This window comes from Dendropsophus ebraccatus, chromosome 1 (assembly GCF_027789765.1).
Source record: "Dendropsophus ebraccatus isolate aDenEbr1 chromosome 1, aDenEbr1.pat, whole genome shotgun sequence".
Taxonomy (NCBI): domain Eukaryota; kingdom Metazoa; phylum Chordata; class Amphibia; order Anura; family Hylidae; genus Dendropsophus; species Dendropsophus ebraccatus.
This window is the reverse complement of record NC_091454.1, coordinates 24,223,468-24,244,618: the sequence shown is the minus strand read 5'-3', so window position 1 is coordinate 24,244,618 and position 21,151 is coordinate 24,223,468. Positions and strand designations below refer to the sequence as shown.

At 44.3% G+C, this 21,151-nt stretch overlaps 1 protein-coding gene across 1 annotated transcript in view; it reads right to left on the bottom strand.

Annotated features, from left to right (window-relative positions):
• Window positions 1-16,088, bottom strand: part of GLRA1 (glycine receptor alpha 1) — a gene marked incomplete at its 5' end in the record, with an annotated part of 36,829 nt that extends 20,741 nt beyond the window's left edge. Inside the window, 2 exons of the mRNA XM_069955810.1 lie at window positions 15,134-15,201; window positions 15,944-16,088. Of these exons, the coding sequence (XP_069811911.1) occupies window positions 15,134-15,201; window positions 15,944-16,088 (213 nt within the window). The remainder of the gene's footprint in view (window positions 1-15,133; window positions 15,202-15,943) is intronic.
• Window positions 16,089-21,151: the final 5,063 nt, after the last annotated feature.

The following is a 21,151-nucleotide window of genomic DNA, read 5'->3' as shown; positions in this document are numbered from 1 at the left end:
CTGAGCAACAAGCAAGTGCCAATCTGTCAGATCAGTGCTCCCTTGCTCCTTGTTCTCCGCTAATTTCGGTGCTATTACACGTGGGATCGTCCAGGAAGCCCAGTGGAGCACTGGCCCACCAGAGGAGCGGAGGTTCCTTTGGTGGGCCCCCAGCTTTAGAACTTGCACAAACGCTGACTGACATGTTGTTTCTCACTGGTTCTTTATTGGTGGGCCCCCAGGATAATTTCCTCTGGTGGGCCCCAGGTACCCCAGTGCGATGCTAAGGGAGCCCATAGGAGATATCAACCATCTGCTGCCACCACTCCTAGTGTTCTAGTTTTTTTCAACATGTTGAAAGACAAGGAGACATCGTGCATGTCGGCTGATTGTTGCCTTTTAACATTACCTATTACACCAAGCGATTATCGGCCATAATGGCCGATAATTGGCCAAATAGTGCCGACAATTGCTTGGTCTATCAGGGCCCTAACAGCAGACTCTAAACAACAAAAGACTCTGAGGGCCCTTTAAGACAAAGCGGTTCTTAACGATAAACGATCACAAACAAGATCTTTTATCGTTAACCTGAAATCGTTCACCATATTACACAGAACAATAGTAGTTAGTTATGATTGTTACTGCGATCGTTTACTCCATCTGATCCCAGCAAATGAAAGGACGGTGTGGAATTACATTGAGCGATTAGTGGAAGAATACGGAATTACAGCGAACAATGTGGAATTGAGGATGGAAATCTGGAAATGGTGTTGTTTTTGTATATACTTGTAAGGTTTTAACAATAATCTTGTCATTTATTGTAATGATATGGAATATGTTTATGGAAAATTTTAAATAAAAAAATTCATTACTAAACAAAACAAAACAAAAAACCTCTGACCCTACCATATAAAAATGGAAGGGTCAGAAAGTTTTAAGGGTATGTAGAAAATCTTATTTTAATCTATCTTTATCATTTGTTTTTTGTTACTTTAAAAAGGTAAAAGTTTCAAAAACGAAGTTCAATGCATGAGTGAAATAATAAAATTACTATTGATAAATGAACTTTAATATTCCTTGAACAGATGGCTCTATCGGTGTTTCATTTTCTATGACGGATTTATCTTTGCTCATGCAGGGATATAATGGAAGCCTGGGCCTGGCTCTGTGGTAAGAATCCTGCAGACCTAAACATTAACATATTCATGAAATTGTATCTATAACAGAGTGTTCTTTTTCGGTCTGCATTTAGATTGTACAAATATGGAGAGGTTAGAATCCTTCAGACGGGCATACATAGAAGAGAGTGGAGGCTCCAATTGCTAAAATCTCACTGGGCCCCCATTATGGTGAGACAATTGGTTCTGGCCCCATACAATGTGTACTGCAGGAGCTGGACAACTGATCGGCAGGGGTGACGGCTGTTGGCATCCCACCGACTGATAAGCTACACTGTGGATAACTCACCAGTATGTTTTCCCTGAAAGGGTCATACAAACAACTTTGCTGTTAGTGTGTTTGAGGGCCCTATTATACAGCAAAATTAAGGGCGATAATTGTCCCGTGGAATAGAAGGCAACGATCAGCACACATGAACGATGTCGGCTGATCGCTGCTGTCATTTGTCTTTCAACATGTTGAAAGACAAACGACTCTGATAGCAGCGATACGCTGCCGTCGCTCCGTGGAATAGGAGCGGTGGCAGCAGACCACTGCTATCCTCTATGGGCTGCACGGATGATCTAGCGATCACTCGGGCAGCCCCCCCGCAGCTCCCTGCGGTCTCCCTTGCACTAACCCGCCCGCTGCTGGCACGTGTAATAGCAGCAAGCGGGGAGCGAGAAGTAAACAAGCGCTGACAGCGCTTGTTTGCTCCTCTATGTCGCCCCGTGTAATAGGGGCTTAATTCAGTACTCAAAATCCTCTGATAGTATTGGGTCGCTTTTTTGATTATGTGTATTAATGTACAGTTATAAGCAAAGCTACCCAGATTTGTCTCTAGGGAAATCTGTCTGCAAGATAAGTTACAAATTTGGATCCCGTATTAGGAAGTGTCCGGATTGCATTGAAAATTGCCCATTCAAAGTATATACAGTAGCAGGGACTCCTTTCAAAGTGAGGAGTCACTGCTTCTGTACAGAACATGGAATGGCTAGGCTGAGTGCAAAGTAACCAACCCACCCATCCCAGCGCATGTAGTGAGTGAAAGTTGCAATGCTTGTGGCATCACTGCTTATCTCTAGGCCGTTCAGTGTTCAGGAGTAGTGTTGAGTGAACTTACCAAATGTTCAGGTTCAACCGAATGCTCGCCATTTGGCTCCTGAGAAGTTGGAGAAGTTGTATGCAACCTATGGCTGTATCTATGTTTTCCATGAGTACATCCAACTTCTCCAGCAACTGGAAGTTAAATGCCGAGTGTTTGGATTCATCCAAAACCGAACATTCGGCAAGTTCGCTCAACACTATTCAGGAGCAATGATGAATTTGGCCCGAAACTTTCAAATCACAAAAAGTTTAGATTCTAAGTAATCAATTATTTTGCAACCCAATTTGAACCCAATCAGATTTTTGTCACATGAGTTTCCTCTTCTCTTTAAGGCTACATGGTGACTTTGGTTACTGTTAGTTCTTGCATAGGTCTTGCATAGCGACTGTGACAGTCCCCCCCAAAAAATTCATTCTTAATGGATTTTGGTAGCAAGCCCTAAGAGAGGACGTCTATATAAACCAGACAGTACAGAGATCTTTCTAGTGATCTTTTCATGCCATGATAAGAGGGCCTCCACTACGTTTAAAGGAAAGAAGGCTTCACCTTCAGCACAGATTCTTTACTGTAAGAGCAGTGAGAATATGGATCTCTCTCCAACATGGTGTTGTGATGGTTGATTCAATAAGAATCTTGGATGACTTCCGTAAAAAAAATATGATATGGTTACAAGATTTCTAGAGGTGGGATCTATTAAGGAATATTTGCTCTGATATGGAAAAATTGGTGGATTTTGGCCAGCTCTATAGGGTTAGAGAAGGAACTTGACGGACCTGTGTATTGTTATTAAAGCGAATGTAACCACTAGGTACACTGGGGGAAATTTATCAAACATGGGGTAAAGTGAAACTGGCTGAGTTGCCCCTAGCAACCAATCAGATTCAACCTTTCATTTTCCAAAGAGTCTGTGAGGAATGAAAGGTGGAATCTGATTGGTTGCTAGGGGCAACTGAGCCAGTTTCACTTTACACCATGTTTGATAAATCTCCTCCACTGTGTTTTTTACATTAACAGGCCGGCGCGGGGGTGCCTGTTTTTTTGAACTGCTGTCTGGTTCCCACGCACGGCGTCAGTCTATTCCCAAGCCGGGCATGAGGCACTGGGGACGGGACCACCGGCCCCTGGTGTGCCGATCTCCCCTCTGTGATGTAGCTTAATTGGTTTTAATGGAGCCACGTCACAGGGAAAATTGTCACAATGGGGGACGGTGGGCCCGGCCAGTGCTCGGGAATATACCATCGCCATGCGTGGGAACCATGCGCGGATATGTTCAGTCTGTGTTTCAGAGGGGAATAGACAGGCGCCATGTGCAGGAATCAGGCGGCGGTTGAAAAAAAAAGACCATGGCACCAGCATCCCCGCACCGGCGCCAAGCAATTTACCTAATGGTACATTCGCTTTAACTATATGATAATGACCGCTTCTTTTTTTGCAGCCATTACCGACACAGACAAGTTGAGATATCACTTCTACTGCTCTGTCCAGTCTGTGTTCCAGTCTCATTATTTTGTCTGCTGGCCGTTATATTTGGCTGGTACGGACAAGTAGTGAAGGCATATCAAGCTTTAATCTCTCTTGTTCCCCAATCTCTCCGGCAGCAGATGATTTATGGGACGGCTGGAAACTTTAATATTTAAATGATCTTTTTTTTCTTTTTCTAAAAATACAATTTCTTTCCGTATCTCTCACCAACCCGAGACGACTGGAACTGACCAAATTGCTTTATGCGAGTTGCTGTGATGAGGCTTAATAGGCCTGCATAGTGCTGTCTGCCCGCAAGGTCTCCTTTGATTAAAGGACAAAAGATGAAGCGTGTGAGGGGTTATATGTCATCATACCATGTGTCAGGCTTCATTTTATACAGCACGGGGAGGCTGAGAATAGAAAAGAGAAAGCCGGCCTAGAATCGGGACACACAGCTTGGCTTTGTTATAGGACGTTACACTAAATGCCCTTTGCTGTAGTAAAACTATTAGTATAAGAACACAAGGTCAATACCGGAACGCTCATTAATCCAAGAAGCTATGACATCACTGTTCTTCTTCTAATACTAATCTGGACAAAAGGATAGGTCCCTGGTGTGGCTGCTATGTCCCTTTTTAAGTCCTACTTTGTACTGATAACTAGAGTTTTTACAGTATTTCTTTATCTGGTACAATACAGCAGGGACCCAGTGATCATGTACCAGAGGGGCTATTGGGGCCCCTACAGCTACTAGTACAGGGATAGGGAACCATTGGCCCTTCAGCTTTGCAAAACTACAATTCCCATTATGTCCAGGCATGATGGGACTTGTAGTTTTGCAACAGCTGGAGGGCTGAAGGTTCCCTATCCCTGTACTAGTGCCTCCACACACATTGGGAATAAGTCAGTTGAACCTGACAAGTTTTCACCTCTTGACTCCTCAACATCATTTGACAGAAGGATCAGGCAGGTTGGATTTCAACTGCCCAATCCACTTTGCTGTCACCCCCAGAGGAGTCCTGCAGCAGTTTACCTCTTAGACCATGCTGATCGCACCTTTACAGCAGGCTTTCAAGTTTATCATTATTGGCTGCACATTTCCCTGTGTAAACAGGGGAAATGTTTGCAAAGGGAAACTGACAGCACGGATATGTGTATATACATACTTAGTGTGCTGCTGTGTGATCCGGCAGCCCGCACTCCGGCTCTCCTGTAATGCTCTGTGCTGCTGTATCTTTAGGCCGCCACCTCCTCCAAAATGGTTGGCTCTCCCATCCTGCTTTATCTTCAGGGCGCTACCCCTTCCTCCTCTGGCTGTCAGAGAGCAGAATGCCAGATCACACAGCAGCCCAGAATGTATGTACTGCTTGTGAGATCTGGAAACTTAAAGGGGAACTATCAGCAGGTTAGACTAATGTATTGCACAGAGGACACCAAGGAGGAAAGTATGTCCCTTACCTTCCTCCTCAGCGCTGTTTCCATGTTGTTAGCAGTGTAATCCTTGGTTTGGAGCACCGTTAGGAGCACTGGCCTGCCCTAATAGCGCCGAGCTGGCTGGCCAGCCTGCTCCATAGATTATCATTAGGAGTGGGCTGGCTCTGCGCTATGGGCAGTACTCCTAATGGTCCTCCGAACCGAGGATTACACTGCTAACTGCACAGGAAAGGTACCGAAGAGGAAGGTAAGAGACATACATACCTTCCTCCTTGGCATCATGTGCGCAATAGGAGGCTGTCAGCAGGTCAGCTGGTTAGTATTGTCAAACCTGCTGATAGTTCCCCTTTAACTTTCCATGGCTGCACAAATGATACAAGGATCGTTTGTGCGGCCCAGCTGCTTGATTAATTTTCCTGTGTAAAGACACTGCAGACGAGCGCCGATCTCGCTGATTGGCTCATTTGCGTCCTTGCATGGCCCCATGTCGGGCTGTGTAAAAAGATCATACAAATACAAAGCGACAAAGCGAAGATGGGGGGGCCATTATTCCATTGACAGGATAGGGGCCCCATCTTGTTCTAGAGGACTTGGCCAAAACTAATACATCTTTTTTTAGCTAATCACAATTCACCAAAGTAAAGCTTCTTACAATGCAGAATCACATTTCATCCACACCGCTCAGCATCCCCATGTGCCGGCAACAACTGGCGGGATTTAGCGGACCCCTCGCGGTGCTGAGCCGAAAACATTGCGATCATTTTTCCGCTCTTCCTTCTGCCGCTGTGAAGGTGGAATAATTAGTTCTATCGCTCATTCATAGGGCAGCTTTACTACATGATTAATATTTCATTGCTTGTAGAACAAGCAGACAAGTGTCCTCCAAAGTTTGCCGCTCTTTAATCAAACTTTATTCGTCTGAACTTTTTGCCGCAGGTTTATTATAATAATGAAGAATGTCGCCACCACCGCCGACGCTACCGAGTCTTTGTTTTTTTAAATATTTTTGTAGAGAAGAAAGGAGACGACGGGGAACATCTGAAACCCTTTCATGGTGTGTATAGGTAGCATCCATGCTGTTTTGTGATGTCGTGTGACTCTTTTGTACTTGTAGGAGGGGGGATATAAAGAGTGGATTTATTTGCCTATAATAATATTGCCTTAAATGAAAGGGAATTGATTTGGCTTGTAATACTACTAGTGAGATCTGTCAGAAGCGAGCTGAGGTCTTATCTATATAGAAGGAGTCAGGGATGTAAAGTGGAAATTAAAGGAGTAAAATTGTTTTCAAATCAACTGGTGTAAGAAAGTTATATAGATTTGTAAATTACTTCTATTTAAAAAAAACAAAAAAAAAAAAACTTAAGTCTTCCAGTATGTATCAGCTGCTGTATGTCCTGCAGGAAGTGGTGTATTCTTTCCAGTCTTACACAGTGCTCTCTGCTGCCACCTCTGTCCATGTCAGGAACTGTCCAGAGCAGGAGAGATTTTCTATGGGGATTTGTTACTGCTCTGGACAGTTTCTGATATGGACAGAAGGGGCAGCAGAGAGCTCTGTGTCAGACTGGATGTGCTGCCACTTTCTTCAGGAAATACAGCAGCTGATAAGTACTGGAAGTCTTAAGTTTAAAAAAAAAAAAAAAATATAGAAATAGTTTACAAATCTGTATAACTTTTTAATACTAGTTTATTCTTGTGAGTACCCCTTTAAATCAATCAACAGACGGTGCAATCTTCTCAAGTGATGTCACAGTCCAGGGGTAATAAACAAAGTGACATCACAGTATACAGCACCCCCCATAGTTAACCTTTTTCAAACTTCATAATAAACAAGCATAAGCTATAGTATGTATTAAACAGTGTATATATATATATATATATATATATATATATATATATATATATCCTACTCCTTTAAAAATTCTTTAATTTCAGAAAAAACTATATAGTTTTTTTTTTTTTAGAAAATCAAATTGAAAATATTGGTTTTATAAAAGTGTCTATGTGGATTGGAGTCATTATTCACTGCTAAGCAGCGCTTTGTTCCCTACAGGCTTTAATATCTGGAATCGTTTCATCTTCAGACTCTTCACTTTGGTGTGATCACAGCTCGGGAAGGAAGGGACAGAGATGTTTTACACTTTTTTATTTTATTTTTTATTTTATCTACTACAGTATCCAGCTATATATGACTAGAAGTCATATGTATAATAAATCGGCACAGTGACATAGCCATGACCTTGTTTCTTCATCGTTTAACTCAGCACCCCTCTGGTTTCAACAGCAGTAATAGCTGACACGGAGCGATCTCTGTTGCTGGCTATTATGAGTGCTTAGATGCCACTGGCAGGGGCATTTAAATTGAGGGGGGGGGGGGATTAAAGCAAAAATAAATGAATAATAATTATTATTATTTCAAATCAACTGGTGCCAGAAGATTGTGCAAGAGATTTGTAATGTACTTATATTACAAAATCCTACGTCTTCAAGTACTTATCAGCTGCTGCATGTCCTACAGGAAGTGATGTATTCTTTCCAGTCTGGCAGAGTGCTCTCTGCTGCCACCTCTGTCCGTGTCAAGAACTGTCCAGAGCAATAGTAAATCCCCATAAAAAACAACTCTCCTGCTCTCCAGACTGTAAAAAAATACCACTTCCTGCATGGCATACAGCAGCTGATAAGTACTGAAAGACGAGATTTTTTAATTGAAGTAAATTTCGAATCTCTGTCACTTTCTGACACCTGATGATTTGAAATATTTTTTTTAACTACCCTTTTAATCATTATGGCCAATACCAAGGCCTCCCTGACTGCCGTATTAGATCTACTGATATGCGAATAGAAAAGAAGGATACAACGGCGCTGCATGTGCAGGTCAATAAAACAATGACATATAGATGAAAACTGTGCTCATGCACGCTCACCTGGAGGGGTTGTACACAGTTAGGCATGACTCTAAATGTGCGCATGTAGTTATATATAGCAGGGTTGCTGCCGGCCACCTTCCAATCTCCAGATGGGTAATCGGTGTAGAACTTCAGCAAGTGAAAGGAAAAAAAAAAGTGGTGGATTCCTATTGGCGCCAAACCTTAATTTGAAAACCAGCCAGGTGTCTCCAACGTCCCAGAGAAATGGTGTCTCCAACGTCCCAGAGAATCCCCTCTTCACCAGACATGATGAAGAGGGGATTCTAACCCTCGAAACGCGTAGCATACCAATAAAGTGTGACTTGTAGAAGCCGTGAACCATTTCTCTGGGACGTTGGAGACATCTGGCTGGTTTTCAAATCAGGGTTTGGCGCCAATTGGAATCCACCACTTTTTTTTTCACTTGCTGAAATAATAGATCTACTGTTACGGTATGCCTATGGCAGACTGTACCAGCAGATGACTGATAAATCAGGTAATACTGCTTTACGGTTCATCCCAAAATGTAATACTGCTATATACCACACCTCTGTGATGTACAGCCGAGGTAAAGCAAGGCATTCCGTGACTTGTAGTACTGAACAATTCCTCAACCACAAAATACAGAACTAAGACCCCCAAAACAGATGGATATTTGGTTGTTTCGGAACTGGGCCAGACGGGTAAGCAATGCTATATGCTTCTGCAGCATGCTTTTTTTTTTTTTTTTTTTTTTAACCCCTAGGGAGTAAACAACCACCAACCAACCATGGACTCCACTATACTGACGTCACGTAGCGCACAGTTGAGGAATGATTCCGGAACCAGATTGATTTCTGCTTCTCGGTTTCATAAACTTTCCATTTTTTAATAACTCTTGTCCCAGAGTGTTGGCTTCAGAACAGAATGTTCATTTTGCTCCTTTCACAGAATATCAATAACGCTGATTTCGGATTGACATTGAAGGAATTTTCCCATGTGGGCTAGAATGAGACTCCTCGTATGGCTTTAACCAAGTACATTTTGTATATTGCTTTCCAGTAATAGACACCGGGTCTCCTTCCCCTTAATCATGAGTTATGGCTCTGTCATCCCTTTATATTAAATGTTAAAGGGGTTATTCCAAGAGAAAATGTTATCTCTTAGCCACAGGACGGCAGATAGGGAGCTGACCGTGGGGCTGACCACAGGGACCGCACTGATCAAGTGAATAGCGGTCAATTACGTCCCCAAATAATTGGCGCTCCAAGCCACATACATAAAAGGGGTAGTCCAAAAGGGGGGGGGGGGAGGTTTTCACATCAACTAGTGTCAGAAAGTTATACAGATTTGTAAATTACTTCTATTTAAAAATCTCCAGTCTTTCAGTACTTATCATCTGCTGTATGTCCTGCAGAAAGTGGTGTATTTTGCCCAGTCTGACACAGTGCTCTCTGCCAGGAACTGTCCAGAGCAGTAGCAAATCCACATAGAAAACCTCTCCTGCTCTGGACAGTTCCTGACATGGACAGAGGTGGCAGCAGAGAGCACTGTTTGAGACTGGAAATAATACAGGACATACAGTAGCTGATAAGTACTGGAAGACTTGAGATTTTTAGATAGAATTAATTAAGAAATCTGTATAACTTTCTGACACCAGTTAATTTGAAATTTTTTTTTTATAGAAAATTGCTGGGTTCAGTACATGATGGTGTTCAAAAAACCCATAGAGACTCAAAGGATTGAGGGACAACTGACCATTGGAGGGGGTTCCATCATGTAGCCTCCCTGTAGTCAGCTAGTTACACCCTAACCTATGGATAAGAATAACCTTTCATACTCTGTAATAGTATATTTCCTATTCTCAGGCCCGCTTCTGCCATGAGGCGGAATGAGTATTCCGCCTCAGGCGGCAGATTTTGCGGTCCTGCAGGGGGCGGCATAATCATGCCCAGACTGATAATCTGACGGTCCAGGCAAATACTCGCTGGGCCGCCCAGATTCTCAGTTGAAGGGCCGCTTACCACTCTGCCAACCTGGGCCCCTCCGGAACATACACTCGTGCCCCCACCTCCCTTTAACACCCAGGGGCCACGGGCGCTGGAGCTCTTCAAGGCCGCTCTGCCCCTTTAAAAGCAAGGGGCTGCGCTATCATTAGCTGTTCTAACCAGTCCACTGAGCTTCCGGGGCCAGCGTGCATCAGGTGACCGATCCCGGAAGCTCAGTGCACTGGTTAGAACAGCTAGTGGTAGCGGAGCCCCCTGCTTTTAAAGGGGCAGAGCAGCCTTGAAGAGCTCCGGTGGCCGCGGCCCCTGGGTGTTCCAGGGAGGTGGGGGCGCAAGTGGGACTGGTAATGTATGATGATTGTCGGGCTTGCCGTGCGCGCGCAGGGGGGGGGGGGGGGGGGTGGTTCGGGTGCCAGTGAGGGGGGCGGCGGCCTGAGATTTGCCTCAGGCGGCACGGACCCCAGAATCGGCCCTGCCTATTCTGTGCCCTCACTATATATTAATTGTATATATATATTTTCCAGGTTGAAGCTATGGCAGCAGTCCAGCTCTCCACACCTGCTGCACAGCTGTTCTTGTTGGAGAAAGCCACAGCTTGCCAGAGTTTTTTTTTCCAATGGCGGTCACGGCAGGAGGATGACTACAGCATTACAAGGTGATCATTCAGGTGAACGGCCATTCATGGAGTACATGGATGAGGAATCCATCAGAGTGGGGCCTGATCTGACAGACTGCTTCTCTGTTCTGTTATATACAAGGCAGTAATAGGCTGGAGTCATATCACTTAGATTTCAGGTGTTTGACAAGTGCCTTAACCTCCAAATAGTGGTGTACTTTCAGCCAGGGCCATATTTCCTACTAGGCAATGGAGGGCCAATACCTTTGGCGGCACCTTGCTGGGGATGGCATCTTATAGTGAGGGTATATAGGATGCAGGATACAATCCAGGACAACTATGCAGTCATGTAATGGTAATGCTATCAGTCACCATATAGGAGTGTTATCCAGTCTCCATATGGAAGTATTATCCACTCACCATATGGAGGTGTTATCCATTCACCATATAGTAGTATTATCCAGTCCCCATATGGGAGTGTTACCCAGTCACCATATAATAGTGTAATCCAGTCACTTTATGGAGGTGTTATCCAGTCACCAGGTTTGGGAGGGTGTCATCTAGTCTCTCTATAATGCAGTATTATCAGTTGAGTATATGGCAGTGTTGCTATGTGGTAATGTTCACTGTATAAGGCTGGGTTCACACTACGTATATTTCAGTCAGTATTGTGGTCCTCATAGTGCAACCAAAACCAGGAGTGGATTAAAAACACAGAAAGGCTATGGTCACACAATGGTGAAATTGAGTGGATGGCCGCCATATAACAGTAAATAACGGCCATTATTTCAATACAACAGCCGTTGTTTTAAAAAAAACAGCAAATATTTGCCATTAAATGGCTGCCATCCACTCAATTTCAACATTGTGTGACCATAGCCTTTCTGTGTTTTTAATCCACTCCTGGTTTTGGTTGCAATATGAGGACCACAATACTGACTGAAATATACATAATGTAAACCCAGCATAAAGGTGTTATCTACTGTCACTGAGTACATTTACCATCCATGCCACTAACAATAATGTTTATGGCATCACAATTGATCCGTTCCATCATTAAAGGAGTTTTCTGGGGACATATAAAACTGTGCGTCCCGCTTCCCCTCGCTGTGAAGCAATAAACAAGCCCATACTTATCTCCCTCGCTCCCTAACTGCTCATCCAGGCCCAGCTGCATTTATCTGCTGCAAGACCGCACAGCGGGAGCAGCAGGGGAGCGAGGGAGTAAGTATGGGCTTGTTTATTGCTTTGCTGCCCAGGGAGGGAGTACAGAGAGTTTTATATCTCCTCTGTAACACTGACCAGTTATCATTACATTGCTCAGAAATAAGTGAGTCTAAATAGGGGCCTTATAGCAGCTTCTATATGGTATGTATTGTTTAATTCCGAGGTAAATCCAGATGAGCATTAAAACATAGGAGATTTATCAAACATGGTGTAAAGTAGAATTGGCCCAGTTGCCCCTAGCAACCAATCAGATTCCACCAAGACTCAGTGAGGAATGAAAAGTGGAATCTGATTGGTTGCTAGGGGCAACTGAGCCGGTCCTAAGTTACACCAGTTTGATAATCTCCCCCACACTCTTTAAATTTCTTAGCCATGTCATAAGAGCTTTGCAGTTTAAAACACGTTGGATTTAACTCCATTTTTATCTATTTTTTGTATACTTGCATGAATGACTTATCAAGTGAGGCTGGACTGAAGGCACCAGCCTAGAGGGAGGCCGACATGACAGGGTTTGCAGGGGCCATTTTGACATAAGGTTGTAGCACTTAGGCTGGAGGGTCAGGCATGGGTTAGGGGGTGGAAGTTGGAGAAGGTGAGTGATAGAGGGGTATTGGTGGAGAAGGGGGGAGTTGTAGTGGGGGGTGTATTATAGGTGGGGAAAAAGAGGAGCATATAAAAGGCAGGGTAGAGGTAATGGGGGAAGCCATTTTAGGTTTGCTAAGCCGTTCGGAAGAATCTACCACCCTCCTTCCCCTGTTGGGGTGGTTTCGCTGGGGTAGTGGCGGGGCGCTGTGCAAGAGTGGTTGGTCGTGGTGTTCAGGTTTGTCGCAGTGGCTGGGCGTAGGGGTGTCCTCGAGGTTGGAGTACTTAGTGATAAGCTTGGAGGTGAGGGGGGGGGGGGGGGAACCATAGGTGGTTCTGGACTCTCTAGTTAATCAGGTATGGTTGGACGGCGGTGTGGAAAAAAGGAACTCGGTTTGGTCACGGGGGTGTAAGTCCAGGTCTGGAATGATGAATGGCATTCACAGGTGTTTAATGGGGTGCCTTCAAGCCAAGGTGGTCTCGACTGGAGGTAAATCCTGTGAAGATAGGCCATGGTAGAACCGCCAGGGCTTATGGGCCTCGAGGACCATCTACGTCATGGATGGGAAACCTTCGGCCCTCCAGCTGTTGCAAAACTACAATTCCCATCATGCCTGGACAGCCAAAGCTTTAGCTTTGGCTGTCCCAGCATGATGGGAATTGTAGTTTTGCAACAGCTGGAGGGCCGAAGGTTCCCCATTACTGATAAGATTGAAAGGGGGGGAAATAACCTCACTTTGTGAGGTATTGTTTAATGGAAATGTTTATGTTTATTTTTGTTCATAAAACGGCGACGTGGCCAATACATTCCAGCACGGTCTCTGTCTTTATTTGAGCGGTATGGTTTGGAAGTAAGGGGTGGTGGGTCAATGTGGGGGACCTCAAAAATACCTTTGTATGTAGAATTTATTTCCTATAGCGGAGAAAAGGTGGCACTTTGCGTATTCCTCTTTCCTTTGTTCCTATGTTCTATCTGAATAGATGCTCAATAAACTTCCTGGTCTTATCTTGCATGGGACTGCCGGATGATGGGGAGGAACCTCGATCAATCAGCAATTGCAGAGTGTGGAGTGAGATAGCGCCGTAATGAAGTGTCTCTAGGGCCCATGAGACCAGACATCCGTGTGAGAGAGAAGAGCTTTCACTCCATAGCAATGTGGAGTCATGCCGCTCCGCTCCTCTTTCTCAGATAACAGGGGAGGAGGGGAGATGCATTACTCGAGAGCTTGCTTTGTTAGCACAACTGGCAATACCATGTTCTTGATATAATGTATTTTATAGATCTGAAGGAGACATGCTACAATGACTGGCCTTCTAGAAAAGCCTCGCTTTATAAAAAAGAACAGAGGACTCACGACTGCAGCCGAGTCCTAAGCAGCTAAGGAAATTTGCTTTGTTCAAGGACTGTCAAAAGGCATCCTAAGGATCCTCATCCAGTTCTTTTTTTCCCCTGGGCTATTAGTTGTGTCCTCATCCAGCGTTATGTTTCTAGTACCGTATACATTAATAGAAATGATTCAGCGTTAAATGGAACCAGTCATCACTTTCACCAGACATCAGGATTGTCCTTGATGGATTCTCCCCACCCCGTCGGCCTTGGCTGATAGAACTCTCCAATACCCAAACATCTATGGATCGAGGCTGGTGAGTCGGGAGGATCTGGCACGGGCCACCCAGATGACTCCTGATTTGGTCAGTATTAAAGGGATGACAGGTTCCCTTAAGGGTACGTTCACACGTACCAGAACCGCAGCGGATTTCTCGCTGCAAATTCACAGCGAGACCCGCTGCGGATCCTGTAGTATGAAGCTGGATGGGTCCCATACACGCAGCGGATCCGCTGCATGTATGGGACCTGTGCCCTTTAACTCCCCCGCCGCCAGCAGACGGCCCGCAGCATACATTACCTGCTTGGCACCGCGGCTGTGTGTGGCGCTCCCAGCTTCCCTCGCTCCTCATCAGCCAATCAGCGGATCCGCTGCGTGTATGGGACCCATTCAGCTTCACATTATAGGATCCACAGCGGGTCTCGCTGCAAATTCGCAGCGAGAAATCCACTGCACTTCCGCTACATGTGAACTTACCCTTAAACTGGATCTGAACAAGTTGCATTCTGGTGAAATTTATTATTTATTTATTTATTTATTTATTTCAAATCAACTGGTTTCAGAAAGTTATATAAATTTGTAATTTACTTCTATTTAAAAATCTGAAGTCTATGTCCCGCAGGAAATGGTGTACTCTTTCCAGTCTGACACAGTGCTCTCTGCTGCCACCTCTATGACAGGAACCATAGAAAACCTCTCCTGCTCTGGAATGTTCCTGAAACGGACAGAGGTGGCAGCAGAGAGAACTGTGTCAGACTGGAAAGAATACACCACTTCCTGCAGGATATTCAGCAGCTGATAAGTACAGGAAGACTTGAGATTTTTAAATAGATGTAAATAACAAATCTGTATAACTTTCTGACAACAGTTGATTTGAAAGAAAATAAATTTCGCCGGAGTACTCCTTTAAGATGGGAAAGAAATAATAATATACAGTAGAGTTCGGCTATATGCTGTTATGGGTCATAATTTGGTGAATTAACCATAGGCTTCTAATTTTTGCTCAGGATGTTTTTTTAACAATGTGTCAACAATATATAGACGATAGACAATAAGTCATTTCTTACCATAGTGGTTTCTGCAATGGAGCCAAAGCTGTTGATGAAAATGTTGCAGCTGACATTTACCGGGGGACCTGTTGTAAAAGAAAGAGGCGACTAAGTATAAAAACAGGAAATACTAAACAACTGAAGTATTATGATAGTGATCAACTCCGATTCTATTTTCACCTCTAAAGAAACTTTGTTAATGATTGTAGCTGCTCATAAATACTGGGGGGTTGCTATCGGTCAGAGAAAGTAATTCTGGCGGGCCCCTCAATCAGTTATTGGGATAAGCTCCATATACTTGAATGATCTTCGTTTTTCTGTTTGGCCTTAGAGACATAACTTGGAGCTTCTGCCCCCCCCTTGGTTTAATCTATAACACGGCCTTCACCCCACATATCCAGTGTCTTCTTATATGGAACCTATAAATATGTTACTTTAGCCCACCCTCAGGGGTGTAACTAGAACGGCTGGGCCCCATAGCAAACTTTTGATTGGGCACCCCTCCTCCCTCATCTAACTGTAGGTAATTCTCCATTTGTAAGCCCCCTACCCAGTAGATAGCATATGTTAGGTATCTGCCCTGGTAGCCTCCTCCCCCCATGGTAGTCATCTCCCCTAGTGTCCCCCGTGCTAGTCCTCTCCCCTTGTATCTTCCAGTAGATAGTGTCCCCAAAATGGGCATCTTCCCTAGTATCCAATACATAGTATCCAATGTATTTCAGGGATGGCCTCCCCCCGTAGCAGCCTTTTCCAAAGCCCCTGCCCACTCTATAGCCATGCCCATGGTTGTCCCGGATGACAAAGACATTTTCTAATGGCCAGATTTACCTTTGAAGTTGGGTCGAATTCTGGCATCATATCCTGAGATCTTCCCCATTAACTTATCCAGGAAATCGGAAGGAGACATCAGTTTCGGAGAAGAGCGGGCAGATGCACCAACTTCTTTGGATGCCGCAAGACTGCAGAAGAAAAGAAACAGTAAAAAAAATCACGTATTGGGTTCAACCACCACATAAGTGACGTCATGGACGAGTCTGCTGACAGAAGCGACAAGAAAGACTTTGACATGGTGTAAGGTTAAACTGGCTCAGTTGCCCCGAGCAACCAATCAGATTCCACCTTTCATTTTCCAAAGAGTCTGTGAGGAATGAAAAGTGGAATCTGATTGGTTGCTAGGGGCAACTGAGCCAGTTTCACTTTACACCATGTTTGATAAATCTCCCCCTTTGCCTTTGGTTTGCACTTCAACAATCTGTTAATTTTCTCCAGTCGTGATCTGTCGGTATCTCCCCGTCCTATTCCGCAATGTAGACAAGTCTTGAAGTCCCTAGTGGAGGGCTGACATTGATGTTCCCAGACATTATATTAGCATTGCTGCTTATGAGTGTTGAGTTCTTGCTCCTGTTGTCTATTGTGGAACTTAATAACATTTGATTATATACCATGGTGGATTGTCTCCCATTGATTACCCCTTTCGGATGACAGGCCTGAAATTCATATCCAGGCGTCACGCTTGTCTTCATTTTGGAGAAGCTCATATCTTTTCGAGTGTGCTGCCTTATTGTAAGTTTTTTTTTTTCTTTTTTTAAATAAATAAAAAACATAACTGATAATAGCTACAAGGACTAGTTGTGGAAGAGTATAAATTCTTCTTTCGGAGCAATTGCATGTCTTTTTTTTTTTCTAGAAAACCCATTTTTAAGCTAAGTTCACACAACATATCTTTTCTATTTTCACAGCCGTTGTTCCAAATTGCAACAACGGCCGTGATTCATAGAAAAGATACATTGCAATGAAGTCAGAGGAATTGTGGACGGAATGTATAAACATAGTATAGACTGGGGCCGACATGTCAGTTTTGTGCGGCTGCACAGAACTGACAGTTCACACAATGGAAAGTGCGGCTTCGGCTGCACTTTCCATTGTGTGCTGTGGGGAATTGGGATGCAGGCACACACGGGTGCGCCCGTAAACCCAATTCAACAGAAATGAAGTTTTTCCGGCCGGTATGACACCGGCCATTATTTGACATGGCTGGGTCACAGAACGGCCGTTGTCATACAGAGTGTGATCCCGGTCAAAGAGTTAATAGAAGTGGCTGCCTCATTAATGAGCCTTAGCCGGGGAAGAGAGTAGTTATAAAGAGCTTCTCCGCCTTTGGAGACCCCTATATTTCATGGCTAGCTGACTGCTTTCAAAGTAAAAACTGTAATGCGTAATTTGACCTGAGGAGGCACTGCAGGGAAACTTGGTGTAGCACATATTACGGCCTATTGCAAGCCTTTCTAGAAGCAGCACTCTCTACGATCATCCTTTAGTCAGGCACCCTTCTAACAAAAGGGTTGTTGGGAACCCGAGTCTCCGGGTAGAATGGATCGAGGGGATGCATGTGTGTTGCCGCGCCATTTATTTTTTATAGGGGGAAAATCAAACATTGGCAGCCCTCATGGCTCCTATGGAGAATAAATGGAGCGGTGATATACATGTGTGTCCCACCACTATGTTCAGATGGGGGACTCGGGTCTCCATTTTTAAGATTGTGGAAGGGTCGCAGCAGTCGTACCCTTTCCCCTTCATTAAGATGGTAGATGATAATAGGGGATGACTTTGTGAGTTGAGACAACCTTTTTAAATTACACATTCATTGGCTTTTTCTTGGAAATAGCTTTTAGATATTCTTCTTGGGAGTAGCTTCCATGGTATTCCATCCAGTAATGAAAAAAAAACCATGATGGACCCATTATGATTTGATAGATCTGATCCAAGACATCTCAATGGATCTATCACGGTTTCGGTAAATAAAAGAAGCCATGAATTCCGTGTGAACTTGTCGTTCACTATGGATAGACGTCCTACTCTACTGCCAGAACTGTCATTACATGAGTTCAAGGACGAGCCAATGTCCCAGCGGAAAGCAGCTGGTGTAGTTGAGACATCTGGTCGTATGTCGCTAGCTTTAGATACTCATATGTTGGACTATTTAGATGTTCATAAGCTAATGAGCATTAACTGTTCATTTGCAATGGGCATTTTGGGGTTAGAGTGGAAATTGAGTTATAATAACATCCTGGTTTCATGGGGAAAACTGTTTTCTTTTGTATCTTACACATAATGAGAAGAGAAATTTTCTAAGTTAAAGCATCACTGTTATTTGAAGCTACTGATCACATTGGGTCTCATACTTGGGACCCTGTGCGATTCATAGATACATCCAGGGGAAGTGGGCTCTACTCTCTAGCCAACAGAACATTTGTCTATTTTGATCCATAGACAATTGAGATTTAATTGGTAACAGGGAGATAAAGGGGTCCCTCGCACTCCCCCCGGATCTTGGCATCTCAGTAGTGAGACCCGGTGGGATCAGTAACTTTTGATATGTCGGAAGTTACTGCAAATGGTTTAAAGGGAACTTGTTATCACTTTCATTCTGCTCAAACCACAAAGAGTCATCAAAGAGGTGGCTTCCCCATGCCCCATCAGCCTTGATAGCTCTTGCCTTGTTTTGGTGTAGGAGGAGATTAGAGATAGACTAATCTCAAGCATGATTGGGTACGTTCAAACCCGAGCTGGCAGCATTTGATTACAGATGGGTGAAGAATTTGGATGCAGCCCTAGGGAGTCCAGGAAAACATGAATACAGCCTATGGCTATGTTCACACAACGTATATTTTCGGCCGATTGCAACAATGGCCGTGATTAATACAAAAAGATACGTTATGTTGCCGTCTATGAAATCCCGGCCGGAGCGTATACACATAGAATACGCTCCGGCCGGGATCTCAGGGATGTCAGTTTTCTGTGGCCGCTATTCATTGAATAGTGGCCGCAGAGAACCTGTCAGTGCACACAATGAAGCGCGCGGCTCCAGCCGCATGCTTCAATTCTCTGCAATGGGGAGTTCTGATCAGAACTCAGTGGCACTAAAGATGACCTTATCTGACACCGGCCGTTTTGTCACGGAACGGCCAGTGTCATACAATGTGTGAACATAGCCTATAGCTGTTTCCATGTTTTTAAAGCAGCCTTAACCAAGAGGTCCCCGGTCATTGTCATATCCCCGCTAGGTTCCTTAAGATACAGCAAGGCATAAGGAGCCATAGATTGAGAGAGCAAGAGGCAAGAAAGGCCAAAGTATACAGGGAAATGGTGACTTCAATGAGGAGGAACATCTTGGTAAGGCAATATATAGAAGGGAAAATTCTGCAGAACCTTACAGCATGTAGGAAAACATTTAACGTTGCCCCTTAACAATTATTAGCAATAGGGGGTAATGGTTATCTTTGGGGACCATAATGGTGTATAGAGACCTATATGGAATTTATGCTACGCTGGGAATTCTGGGAAGAGGGATATGGAAAGCAATTCTTTTGCAAAACCTTTTGGAGGTAGCTTCCCTGTTAAGTCAGTGTTTGAGCACCTTGGAGAAGCCTTATGACATGACTGGGGTCTTAAAGGGAAACTATCAGCAGATTCAGCAATCTAACCTGCTCATATGACACTATTGCACATGGGGTAATGAGGATGAAGGTATGTCTTTTACCACCAACATCAGTGCTGTTTGTCTGTTTGTAGTTTAAGTCCGAGGCTAGTAAGGTGGTTTGGTGCACTGGGGGAGAGACTACCACCCGCAAGTGCATCAATCCGGCCCATCCCAATGAAGCCTCCTGATATTTATTAGAAGAAGCGGGCCAGCCGTGGGCGGATCGGTGCGCTGGGCCTCCAGTACACCAAACCATCTTACTAGCTTCAGGATTAAACGACAAATTGCACCGAAATGGCGCTCAGGATGAAGGCAAGAAATAGGAACATGTGCAATAGGGACATATCAGCAGATTAGATGCGTCCCAGGATATCCCAACCAGCCAGCACTCTGCTCTGTACTGTCAACAATCCCAAAACAGCTGTCTACAGATAGGTAATGTTTTCTGGCTTGGCTGATTAAATCCCCATTCATGTTCTAAGGCTTCTTAAAGAAGCAAAAACACTGGCTTAAAGGTTACTTCCAGAAAGTGGAACAAGAGTTGCGTTGCATATCCTTCTTCACAGGATTCTCAGTGGAGTGTGAATTGCCTATAAGTCTTCAAGATGCTCTCCTTAAAAGAGAAGTCCCATGGAATAAAAAAAAAAGGCAGGAACATATTAACAAAACTATACTTACCTATCCTTGTGCCCTGTAGTACTGCTTCCAGGTCTCATTGCCAACCCCCTGCAGCTCTTCCAGGTGCAACATCATGTTTCTAGATGATCAATTGCCTGCTCAGCCAATCAGTGACTGGTGTGGGACACTGCCCCAGTCACTGACTGTCTGAGGGGGCAGTCGGTCAGCTGGGCTGTGATGTTTCAGCTGAAAGAGCCGAGATTCCAGCTGAAAATGACAGTCGGTGGCTGCCAGTGAGACTCAGGAGCAGTCCAACGGTGGCATAGGGACTGCTATGTATACCTTGTATATTACCTGCCTGCCTTTTTTTCACGGCACTTCTCTTTTAAGGCGAAGGATTACCCCTTTGGTCTGACAATGCTTGCTCCATACTGATGAGGGGTAAGAACCCAGAAACAGCTGTCTACAGATGGGTAACTTCTCCTTCTGGGGAAGTTTTTCTGGTGTGGCTAATTAAATCCCTAGTCATGTTTTAAGGCTTCTTAAATAAGCACACTGGCTTGAAGGGAATGTTACTTCCAGAAGGTGGCGCCAGGGAGCTTCTTTAAAACCGTAGAATAGAAAGGTTGAAAGGTATTTGCATGTTTTTTGCTCCTTCCTCTCTGTAGGCACCACAATGGACCCTCACTGGGCCCGCTAATCCGGGGGTCTTATACAGGTATTTGCTATATTCAACTCCAATGGAAGGGACTGAACTTAACTCTTACAGAGGCATTATTTTCTGCTCTTGGAAACAATTACAATTAAAGGAAATCAATAGTAGTTCTACAATGGACCATAACGGTTAATGCTTTCTACCTCTGCAGACTACACGGATAGGCAGAACGAACATTATTCTTTTCCTAACAATATAAAAAAAGAATATCCTCCCACACATT